This window comes from Sus scrofa, chromosome 9 (genome assembly GCF_054392235.1).
Source record: "Sus scrofa isolate SSC_HxYL_T2T_F1_AM1 chromosome 9, Sscrofa_HxYL_maternal_Yorkshire_Landrace_v2.0, whole genome shotgun sequence".
In the NCBI taxonomy this organism is placed as follows: domain Eukaryota; kingdom Metazoa; phylum Chordata; class Mammalia; order Artiodactyla; family Suidae; genus Sus; species Sus scrofa.
The window spans coordinates 125,054,495-125,067,500 of record NC_139391.1 but is presented as its reverse complement, the minus strand read 5'-3'; the positions used below and the strand labels follow the sequence as shown (position 1 = coordinate 125,067,500).

The 13,006-nt window shown below is 37.3% G+C and overlaps 1 protein-coding gene across 24 annotated transcripts in view; it reads right to left on the bottom strand.

Moving 5' to 3' along the window:
* Positions 1-13,006, bottom strand: part of RASAL2 (RAS protein activator like 2) — a 388,065-nt gene that overhangs the window by 54,324 nt on the left and 320,735 nt on the right. For all 24 annotated transcript variants that reach the window (XM_021063713.2, XM_084977749.1, XM_084977751.1 and 21 more), the window contains one exon: positions 11,687-11,796. In XM_021063713.2, coding sequence (XP_020919372.2) covers positions 11,687-11,796 — 110 coding nt within the window. The remainder of the gene's footprint in view (positions 1-11,686; positions 11,797-13,006) is intronic.

The window sequence follows — 13,006 nt, the reverse complement described above, 5'->3', positions numbered from 1 at the left end:
AGTATAGGAGGAGTTAGTTTTATATTTTACCAAACTGTGGAAATATAATGACCATAAGTTGACTCATTCATTATTACTACATAGTATTCTACTCTTAAGTGCTATTGTTATGAGTATGTTTGCGTATGTATACGTGTTTATGTGTACATATGTGTGTGTATGATTTTGCCCTTTGATTTTTCCTTCTTAATCATCTTAGGAGGTAAGGCTTCCTATGAAAACATGCAACAAAAAGTATAATGGGAAAGACACTCAACTTGGAGCAAAAAGTGCTATGTATTCATGTCGGCTCAAATCACTCACCAACCATGTGACATGGAACAAATAATTTATTCTATCTGAACCTTGGTTATTGCATTTGTAAAATGTGGATAACGACTCCTCTTCCTATACTTCACACAGTTACTGCGAGAATGAAATGCAGTCATCTATGATTTTACAAATATCGTTTAAAGTACAGTACCATACAAGTGGGACTATCATTGTAAACATAGTTGTTTCACAGTGATGTGACACGCATTAGTTCAATTTATGTAAATTATTCGTCTAGTTGAAGTCAGGGTAGCTATTCTTGAATATAATCTTCGCTGGAAGAATATGAAGACAGAAGGAGTAAATGTATGAAAATATTTTTATTTATTAAGATAGAGCATTCTGGAGTTCCCATCGTGGCACAGCAGAAACGAATCCATCTAGGAACCATGAGGTTATGGGTTCGATCCCTGGCCTTGTTCAGTGGGTTAAGGATCTGGTGTTGCCATGAGCTGTGGTGTAGGCTACAGATGTGGCTCAGATCTGGTGTTGCTGTGGCTGTGGTATAGGCTGGCAGCTGCGCCTCTGATTAGACACTTAGCCTGGGAACCTCCATATGCCGCAGTAGCGGCCCTAAAAAAAAAAAACCAACAAAACAGAACACAAACAAGATAAAGCATTCTAATGAATTTAAAATGCTATCATGATACATTAGAAACTTAAATTGGATTTTAGCTCCTAAAACTTAGGTCTCATTAATTGGCCCTTGCCAGTAAACATGGATAAAGGAAACTCTATAATCTATAGCTAGACTGCATTGATTAATTAATGGCCTCGAATCCAATAATTTCTGAGAAGCTGTCATTCTACCCAAGTACACCATATTGAAGGAGATTCTTCATCCTTATTATCTAGAGTTTGTTTAGACTCTCCTCAGAGTCTAAATGGGCCAAGAAATTAAGTTCCTTAATAGGACAGGCATTGTGGTAGAGGGTAGGGATACAAAGATTGTTTGTACACTTGAGAAGCTTCCAATTTGCTGCAGTAAACAGAAACATGAAAAGATAAATTCGGAGTCCCCATCGTGGTTCAGCGGTTAGTGAACCCGACTAGCATTCATGAGGACGTGGGTTCGATCCCTGGCATCGCTCAGTGGATTAAGGATCCAGCATTACCGTGAGCTGTGGTGTAGGTTGCAGACACAGCTTGGATCCAGCGTTGCTGTGGCTGTGGTGCAGGAGGGCGGCGATAGCTCCAGCTGGACCCCTAGCCTGGGACCTCCATATGCTGCAGGTGCGACCCTGAAAAGACAAAGAAAAAAAAAAAGAAAAAGATAAATTCAATAGAAAGTGGTTAGTCCTACAATAAGGTACATACAGTTGGCCATGGGTGGGTTTATGGGACAGGTGCTTAGTCTAGGATGATGCATAAGAACACGGAAAAGAAGTCAGGGAGCATATGACTCCTGATTTGGGTCATAATTTGGGTTGTTGCATTAAGTATGAATGAGAAGTGAAACCTGTCAAAGGACAGGGTGGAGGAATAGGAAATGGTATTTGGGATAGAGAGGGCGGCAAGATCAAAAGTAGAAAAATATGGAACAGCACAGTAAGTAAATGATGAACTACCGGTAGAGTGGTAGGAGACAGTGCAGAGAGTTAGGGATGGACGGAGCCATGTTCCATTTTGTACATTATGCTAAAGATTGTAGATTAACAACGTATTATATACATATGTGATGAGATAGTAAAGTTTCAACTGTGACTCTAAGACAAAACAGATGTTGCATGCTGAAGTGAAGTTCTAGACAAATGGTAGAATTTACAAAGGAAATGTTTTAGAACCAATTCCATTACCTCAAACCTCTCGGAATAAGACTACAGAAAGTGGTGAGAGTATGGAGAAGGGAAAGGATTTTGTGAGACAGAATTTGGGGAGAAAGCTGTGTGGCTCATTCCTCCTACTCCTCCCCACCCCACTACGGATATGGGTAGGCAATGCATACAGGATGGGATCTGATTTTATCTGGGAAATCTAGATGATGAGCAATGACTAATTGTTGGTGGCAGAGCCCAAGTTGATGATTTTGGATTAGGCTGTACTCCTAGAGGTTCATCAGGGCAAAGAATGTGTGACTACTTCCTGCGGATAAGAGGACTGGGAGGGTGAAGAGACCAGAACAGTAAGAATTCCTTCCTAGAAACTGTGGAAGGTATGCAAGTGAACACCTAGAATACAGATGTACCCGCTACACTCAATAAAGCCATAGCTAAAAGCTCCTCAGAGATGAGACATTTCTGTAGAATCCACTTAAGTACCCCAAGATAGGAGAGTCAGTTTTAAACATATGCCAGGCTCAGAGAGCATCATGCAAGGCGAAGACAGTACTAAAACTTTCTTATTCCTTTCTGTCTCCCCTTGCCCCAAATCTGGAGGGCACCTAAAACCATGGGTAATTAAGCTGGATGGGAAGAGTAGATCAGAAGAATGTAAGTGGTTTACAACACTCCCTTCTCAATAAGCAGGCAGACTCCCTGCAATTGGCTTGCCTGGGGTGATTACTATCTCAAACTGAACACCAACAGGCTTTGAGTCAGGACTTTTTATATAGAGTAACCACAGCTTAACTAAATGGAGAGAACAGACTTAAACATAAAAACAAAACCCTAGAACTTCTAGAAGGAAACATAGGTGAAAAACCTCTTGGGACACACACAAAATCCATAAAAATTGCTGGTGGAAATGTTAAATGGTACAGGTACTCTGGAAAATAGTTTGGTAGTTTGTTTTTTTTTTTTAAATAAACCTAAGTAAGTACTAATCATACAACTCAGCAACTTGCATATTTACCCTAGAGTAGTGATAACTTATATGTACACAACTGTTCACAGCAGTTTTATTCCTAAAGACCAGAAACAAATGTTTTCCAGTGGGTAACTGGTTTAACAAATTTTGATATATCCATATAATGGAATACCACTCAGCAATAACGAGGAACAGACTGTTGATAAATGGACAACTTGGATGGATTTCATCCAATGGATGGATTTCAAGGGCATTCTATCTAGTTGGGGAAAAAGAAGACAGTCTTAAATGGCTACATACTATATGATTCCATTTATATAACATTCTTGAAATAACAAAACAAAAAGCGGTTGCTAGGGGACAGGGATGGTGTAGGGAGGTAGGTATGACTATAATGTCGTCGCAGAGGGCGTTCTTTCCTGGTAATGGAATAATTTTGTCTCTTGATTGTGGTGGTAGTTACACAAATCTATACATAGGACTAAACTGCATAGAACTATCTGCACGCAAATGAGCACATACAAAAAACTGGTGAAAACTGAATAAAGTCTGTAGTCTAGTTTACAGAATTATACCAGTGTCAATCACCTGGTTTTGATATTACACTACAGTTATAAGATATCACCACTGGGGGGAGGGCTCCAAGACTCTATGTACTATTTTTACAACTTCTTGTGAACATAAAAATGCCAAAAAAAAAGAGAAAAGAATTAAAGAATTAGTCTAAAAGGAGACACTCAAGAAGATGAGTATATACACCCTGCAAATGAACATCACACTTACTCTTCGGTAGCTCCTGATGAAAAATAAGCAGACTATTTTATAACCATGCTTTGTCAGTGAGCCTCAGAACCAAAGACATAGTGTGAAGATTTTTACTTGAAGAACATTTGAAGGACATGAGAAAATTCTATTTTATGTGCTTATCTTTACCTCAAGATACTGGTAAATTTAAGCAGCACTTCCAGAGCAAGGCTGGCAACCTGACAGGCATTCGAAATCCTGGAATGCCTGAAATGTGGTATGACCATGGTTTTTCAGCATTTCCTAGTTTTTCATACTTTTCAAAGTGCATTTCAATACAGACTCTTCTCCTGTCCCAACACCCTTCCACATGACATGGTTTTAATGTGAAAACGCTGCCAATATCGATTCTAGGAAATCACTTTACTGGCTTTTATCTGATTAGATGGCTTTGGAACAATGATGACTTTGTGACATCCTATTGATTTTGCCTCTAAAATGTTCCTCCTATCTTGCTTCTGACTCTTCATTCCCATGGCCACTACTCTCTTTAGAGTCTTCATTACTTCTTACAATAGCTTTTTGCTAATCGGCCTCCCAAACATAGTCTCAGAAAACCAAGTCATCTGAAATTATACATAGCCACAATTTTGATTAGGTCATTTCCTCGCTCAAAAATGTTTAAAGGCTCCTCAGTGCTTATATGATAAAGCCCAAACTCCTCGATCTGACATTTAAGGACTGTGCTGTGTATGGAATACTGGATTGAAAATAACCTTCACTTAGAATTTTGAAAACATTGCTTCATTGACTTTTGATTGTCAATATTTCTGTTGAGAATTTTCCACACCTCCTTTGTGCATGACATATTCTCTCTAGAAGCTTTTAAGATAGTTTTTAAAGCCTCAGTGTTGTGCTCTTTCATGATGATATGAATTGATGTGTGTGTGTGTTGAAAGTCTTTTGTCATTTTTCATTCACTATGTTGGAAATTTGGTGGCCTTTCTAGTCTGTACATTTATATTTGCTTGTTTGGGGAAATTTTCTTATATTATTTCTTGGGCAATTTCCTCTCCCAGTTTTCTAAGTTCTCTTTTATCAGAATCTTCTGGATAGAGTTTTTCATTTTCTGTTTCGCTTTCTGGGAGACTGACTCGATTTTAGGGTTTTTTTTTTTTTTTTTTTAATTTTATGGCTGCATCCATGGCATATGGAAGTTCCTAGGCCAGGGACTGAATCTGAGCCTCATCTGTGACCTATGCTATAGCTGCAGCAATGCCAGATCCTCTTAACCCACCGTACTGTGCTAGGGATCAAACCCACGCCTCCACAGTGACCTGAGCCACTGCAGTAGGATTTTTAACCCACAGTCACAGTGGGAACTCCAAGTCTGGCTTTTATATTTCAATTTCCAAGCTCTCTTGTTTCATTAAGGCTCCTTATAACATCTTTTTATTTGTTTCCTAGATGCATAATCTTATATTTTGAATATATTCATTATGTTTTGAAGTTGTTTTTGGCTCTATGCATTGTCTCTGTTTTTTCTGGGTTCTTTTTTTCTCTCTTCTATTTATTTATTTTTCTCTCTATCTTTCATGTTGAAGAATTTCCTCAAATATCTGGAGATTCTTGGCCATCTGTTTATATTTAAGATAAAAGAACTCAATGGAAGCTGTGTGTGCTGGAATAGAGCTTACAGATTAATGAGCTTCACTGCAGAGTACTTCCTGGCCAGCTGGTATTTAAAAAAAAAAAAAAAACCTTAATGTCTTTATTGAGATATAATCAACATATCATAAACTCTATCCATTTAAAGTGTACCATTTTCAGTATATTCAGAGTTGTGCAATTATCACCACAAGCTAAGCTTAAAAACATTTCATCACTCCAAAAAGAAACCTCATGTCCATTAGCAGTCATTCTTTTTTTTTTTTTTTTTTTTTTAACAGCTGTGCCTGCTGCATATGGAAATTCCCAGGCTAAGGGTCTGATCGGAGATACAGCTGCTGGTCTACACCTCAGCCACAGCAACACCAGATCTGAGGCATGTCTGTGACTTACACCTCAGCTCACGACAATGCTGAGCAACCCACTGAGCAAGGCCAGGGATCAAACCCACATCGTCATGGATACCAGTCAGATTCTTAACCCACTGAGCCACAAGAGGAACTCCCATTAGCAGTCATTCTTCATTCATTACTTCCCCCTGCTCTATATCCCTAGCCTCTGGCAACCATTTATCTACTGCCTCCCTAGATTTGCATATTTTCGACAGTTCACATAAATGTAATTATACAATATGTGGTCTTCTGATTGGCTTCTTTCACTTAGCATAAAATTGTCCAGGTTCATCCATGTTGTAGCATGTAGCAGTACTTCATTCCTTTTTATGACTGAATAATACTGCATTGCATGGATATATCAAGCTTTGTATATCCGTTCACCAGTTCATGGACATTTGGGTCATTACTACTTTTGAGCTATTATAAATAATAGTTATGAACATTCATGCACAGGTTCTTGTGAAGATATATGTTTTCCTTTCTCTTGGATACACTTAGGAATAGAATTACCAGCTGAAATTGTAATAGGGGAACACAAATGTTGGTATCTGTCTCTGGTGCATATCTGTATCTTTATCTGGCTTCTCCATTTTGGTATGTGATAAAATTGCCTTCTGCAGGCAATTACACTTGATCTTCTTACTTAAAGTAATCCATCATTCAGATTTCTCCTAGTTTTATCAAGGACGGAGTTTGTATTTCTGTTTCTTATACTAAGTCATTCTCAAGATTAAAAAAACACAAAGTTTTTACCTATCAACTTAAAAACTGCAACTTTCCCCTTCTAATCATTTCCTACCTCATGCCTTCACATACCATGAACTCTTCAATATTTCAAGCCCTGTGATTTCCTACTCTTTGCTTTTGCTTATTATTTCCATTCTGAGGAATGCTCTCTCCAGCTATCTGTTTCTAAGTTCAAATTATACCTGTTTTTTAAGGTTCCACTCACAGGCCGCTGCCCTCTAAGTTCTTTCTGATCCACCCAATGAGAAATAATCTCTCCTCACCTATAATATTTTCTCCTGGATGTTTACTTCTTTTATTGGACTCCTTGAGGTTGGGGCTGTGTCTTTAGTTCTCTACATTCTTGGTAGTACATGGTTTACCAGACTGTACGTAAATGTCACAATTAGATATGTTACTGTTTATCAAGACATTTGGTTTTTAGAAAAATTAATTATTTGGCAAGTTTTTACTTGCTATGCCTATGCCCCACAATTTTACAAAAGAAATTTTGAGTTTAAGGGTGATTTTAAGTTGATCCCCCAAACCACACTGGTACCAAATTCCATCAGAGCCTCAAAGCAGCGTTTATGACTTGCAGATCATCGGCTAGACAAATCTGGACCCATTAAGGTCTTTTTGATCAATGAAGTCTGCATGTTAAAATACTCGATGGTCATTTGCACAGAGAAGCTTACTGATCATACAAAGTAAACTTTCTTTAGATGACATTAACTCCTTTAAAACTTTTTTTTTTTTTTTTGCCATCTTAAAGCAGTAACTTAGACCTTATGAGAACCATCTTATCTTTTAAAATATGAGTACAAATAAGGTTGTGGTTATCAAAAACCTTGAAGAATTCATAATACCATGATCACTACTTTATTAGCTTCCTGATACCTGTGGATAGACTATTTACTCCTCTTGAAGTGAGAGATAAAGTGATGTGCACAGTATCATAATGACAAATTTAAAGAGAAAGTGATCCTAGCTTCTTGAGTTCAATGTTCTGGTTAGATTTGGTCGAATGAGCCACAAAGAAAAAGACTGACATATTGGACCGATGAAAATCTAAAACATGAGTGATTTTAAAACAACAGATTGGAAGAAAATTTTAACAACATGCACTATAGTGGCTTGTAATCCCTGATAATAAAGAAAGCACTACTCCAAACCATAAGAAAAGGGACAACAGTTCAACAGAAAAAAATGGGCAAAGGGATGAATATGTAAGCCATAGAAGAAAACTTGTGAAAAAAATGTTCCACTTGCTAGGCATTCGGCAAATATAAATTAAAACAAAGAAATGTCTCCCTACATGCCCTTTTTTGGAGAGACAATATGGAATAATGGTTAAGAATGGAGCCTCCAGAGCTAGATTTCTTGGATTTGAACGGCAGTTCTGCCATTTTCTAAACTGTGTGGCCGTGTGCAATTTACCAATTGCTCTCAGTTTTCTTATCTTCAAAATTAGGTCACAACTGTTAACTAGGATTGTTGTGATGATTAAATGAGTTAGTTTATGTAAAGTGCTTAGAATGGTGTCACACGTAGTACATACTGTCTATGTGTTTAATATTATTAGCTGCCCATCATTCTGACGAAATGTAAGGATGTTTGAAGGATGAAAGCAATCCTCATCTGTTGGTGCAAATGGAAATTAGTACTACTTTTTCTGAAGGAGCAGTTCAACTTCGAAAATCTAACCCAATCACATAAGGACAGAAAGGTACATATCAAAAAATAGTCGTTGCACCCTGTTTGTGCCAAAAAGGGGGAAACAATTAAAATATCCATCACAGAGACGTGAAGTACATATGCTACAAAACCTGTAGCACTTGAAGTGGGCAGCTGTTTGCTTAACGATGTAGATTTATATGACTGATACATAAAGGTGTCCACAATATTTTTACTAAAAAGCTAGGTCACAAAGTAATACACACAATATGATCTCACTTAGATGCAAACAAGCAAAAGATGTGTCTGTGTGCATTTAGGTATGGATTTTAAAAAGGTTTGAAAATATACAAACTATTAATGATAAGGCTATTTATATAGGGAAAAAAGGAAGGTGAAGAGGAACTTAATTGTTTTTTAAGCTGTACTTATGTATTAAACCTTTTTTTTTTAGACAGCAAAGACACAAGCATATTTTACTCTTCAATTAAAAAACTGAAAAAAGGAGTTCCCATCGTGGCTCAGTGGTTAATGAACCTGATTAGTAACCACGAGGTTGTGGGTTCGATTCCTGGCCTCGCTCAGTGGGTTAAGGTTCTGGCCTTGCCATGAGCTGTGGTATAGGTCGCAGACACAGCTCAGAGCCTGCGTTGCTGTGGCTCTGGCGTAGGTTGGCGGCTACGGCTCCGATTATACTCCTCGCCTGGGAACCTTCATAAGCCATGGGTGCAGCCCCTAAAAAAACTGAGAAAAGGGACAGCTTACTAGGTTTGCCTAGAGTTTCTGTCAACTTGCTATAAGAATAGAAATGTTGGAGTTCCCATCGTGGTGCAGCAGAAACGAATCCGACTAGGAACCATGAGGTTGCGGGTTCGATCCCTGGCCTTGCTCAGTGGGTTAAGGATCCAGCGTTGCTGAGAGCTGTGGTGTAGGTTGCAGGCAAGGCTTGGATCCTGCATTGCCGTGGCTGTGGTGTAGGCCGGCAGCTGTAGCTCAGATGTGATCCCTAGCCTGGGAACTGACAAATGCCTCAGGTGTGGCTCTAAAAAGATAGAAGACAAAAGACAAAAGACAAAAAAAAAAAAAAAAAAAAAAGAAAAGAAAGAAAGAAAGAAATGTTTTTCTATTTAGATTAGATACCATATACCACTTGGGAAGAAATGATCTAATTTTGGCAACTGATGCATATGACACAAGACCAGAGGTCTTAGGAAAATTTCTAATCATACCTGTAAGGGTACTAAATTGAAGAACTCAGTTGATAATTCTTGTGCCTTAGTTCTATTTACCTGTCTGGATAATCTGAGGACAAGAAAGTTTGATTTTGCTTTTTTTTTTTAACTGTGATACAGTTATACTTCTAGTGAGTATTTCCCTATTAAAGAGAAACAAAGTTTGGGAAAATTTTTTATGTAGGAAAACTTATTCAAATGGATTTGAAAAATAAAAAAGATTGATTGATATCTGAGAGTTACTAGCACCTTTCTATCAAGCTGTATTTGAGACAGAGAGATACTACTATTGATTGAAGCAGGACAGCATGGAAGCACATATAACGAATTTAAGTCATTGGAAAGGGTAAAAATATGCTGACTATATAATAGCAATAGCAGACTCCAGGAGAATATAATCTCTTGGTAACTCAATCCAAGAATTCCTTTAAGCTACTTAAAGCCAAATACAATAGGACTGGGTACTTTGTTTGAAGTTAAAAAAGTGATACTTAGTACAAGTTTAAAAAAAAAAAAGAAGCCCACCTACAAAAAATATCTCATCTCCCAAGTTAATATATGAGGCTGCAGAAACTGGCTATTGAATTAGAAACATTTTAGTTACTGCACCATATCCTTGGTCTTAAAAACCAGTATTCTGGAAAAATGTGTCATTCTATTTTATTGAAGTTTATTTATAAAATGCTTTGAATTCTTACAACGATGAAGGTTGCAAAATAAATCTATAAGAAAAACATGAGAAAAAAATTTTATATGATTACCTTAAAACAAATAGGTATAAAAGACATACTTAATGATACAGTTATACTGCAAATTGGACAGACTTGCAAATTCCACAGAACATCTCTAATGTGGCTGATAAAGAAGTAGCCTCTCATCAACTCAGTATGGGGGGCAAGTTACTTCATGTACAAAATAAGGAGAGTAATTCTCTGCCTGGCAAATGCATAATCTGCCATTATAGAGATTATAATCTATTTTTGTTTGTTATGCAGGTAACTGACAATAATGAACTTACTACCAAAAGGAAAACAAATCCAAGTATAAATAAGAGCATCATTATGAAAAGCAGACATGCATTTATATCCAAGCCCTACTACTTAGCTGTGTGACTGGGGCAAGTGCCTCAATCTCTTCTGCCTTAGTGTCTCATCTGTAAAATGAGCATAATAACAGTATCTAGGGTTGTATTACATGAGAAGCTACATTAAAAATGCTTAGCACAGAAATTCCTGCTGTGGCACAGTGGGTTAAGAATCCAACTGCAGCAGCCTGAGTCTCTGTGAAGGTTCAGGTTTGATCCTCAGCCTGGTGCAGTGGGTTAAAAGATCTGGCATTGCTACAGCTTCAGCTCAGATTCGACCCAGGAACTTCCATATGCTGCAGGTAAGGCCATAAGAAATAAAATAAAAATGCTTGGCACAGAGTAAACAATCGATAAATACTGGTGGTGGTGGTGATGTGTTAAGACACAATAAGTACTATTTCCTATATTTTGGAACATTATGGAGACATGAAATATAACCAATGTGTGCTAGTATATATTCCATTATTTTAGAAGGTTGTTAACCTTAGCAAGCTAGGCATTTGAGGTGGACCTAATTATTGAAATTCAGGCTTCCTTTTCAACATGTCTTCTGGAAGTAATTGCAAATTAATATGAGATCAATTCCAAATATTATGTATAAAGAACAATGTAGTAATGAAAACCATAGACACTTAGGGCCAAATTGTCCAAATCCAAATACCATTTCTGCTATTTACTAAGCAGTATAACCTTGGGTAAGATTTTTTCTGTTCCGCACACTCTTCATCTCTAACATGGTGATAATAATATTTATCTATACTATTGGGTTATTATGAAGATTAATCAAGGTAATGCATACAAAACACATAGTACAGTGATCAAAAATGTTAGTCACTGGCATCATCATCCCTTAGTCATTCTACAAAAGAAAGATACACCTCTGACCACAAGAACTTGATTCTACAGAAACAGCACAACTGATCCTTAAATTAGTTCTTAGGTATTCATACATTCTCCGATATTATATAAAAACTGGTTGGATATTTGAGCCAACATTTTGTATTGGATCTTTCCATCTGTCAATGATGCAAAGTTAGAGAAAACCAAAATGCCTTATCAAAATTCACTGCTTTCTTTGCTTTAATCAAGAGAACTCCTACCTGTCATCTGCACTGCGAAGAGAGGGAAGCCGAAAGCTCGTGTTTCTGTCAAGCTTTGATTGGCTTTTGGTCCTCTTGATGGAGCCTTTCAGGCGCTTGCTGAAGAACCCCTAGAGTGAAAAGGCAGAAGATGATGGGAAAACGAACCAAGAGGGAACCTTGCTGTCTCCTAACTCATTCTCTCTGCCTTTGAAAAAATACTCAGATTCTTATAATGAAGACCAGAAACAGAATTCTGCTTTTAATTTTTTAATTTGTAATCAATAGCTTTGAAACTGCCTGGTAATGGGATACATTCTTTTTTTCCCTTCTTATGACAACTGGGAGAGTTAAAACTTTTTGACAGCACTTAATATCATTTTTTAAATAGTTTTTATACTAGCTATGGTAGAGAAACGTCTAACTTCTATGGTAGTATGTTGGTGGTTTCAATAGCAGTAAAATTTGGTCTGTGTCACCTTGGATATGGAATTTGTGAAGTTAAATTTTAAATGTACCTTAACTATTTTAAAATGAAATAGGCATGTGTCATTGATGAAACCAAGGAAGCATCTAGACTACAAAAGAAAAAAGTGCTTTACAGTGTTTAGCTCCTTCTTGCTTTCTACCACTACCACCAAATGATCTAGGAGTGCCTTGAATGTCTTTTTAGTCTTAGCATCTGGCAAATAATGGCCATTCAAAAAAAGTTTGTTGAATAAAAGAATAAATGCAAGAATGCATGACTATGGTCACTGCTTTTAAGAAACAATTCTACTGCTGGCAGATGAAAGGACACCTTGTAAGTATATCAAAATGCCTTAAGAAAAGCTTGCAATTCCAAGAAAACTATTTTGATGCATGGAAATGACTCTAATCACTTATTAACTTATAGAAGCTGTATACAATAAATATTTCCAAAAAGAAGAAAAAAATACTGGGCCAATCAACACATCAAATCTGTCATATTCTTTTAGTTACCGCTAAAGCCTACTCTTTTGGGGGTGAAGACTATATTATCATGACAAGCTAGATTATGCTTATCTAATAATGCCACAAAACATACTATGAGATGATGAACAGGTCAAACAAGGGAAATGCGGACCTGGCTCGATGCCGTCCTCACTCAGGGACTTAGGCTAAGGGAGGCTTCATCTCTGTGCTTCTATAGTTGCTACAGCAGTATAAAGGAAAGGTGACAAATTATGTACTTGCTCTTAAAGCTTCATGAATCTTGTGGTCCCATTTTATTAGACAAAATAGTCACATGACCACATCAACTTCAACGGGGAAAGGATGTACAATCCTCTCATGTATTCAGAAAGATAAATGGTAAACAGC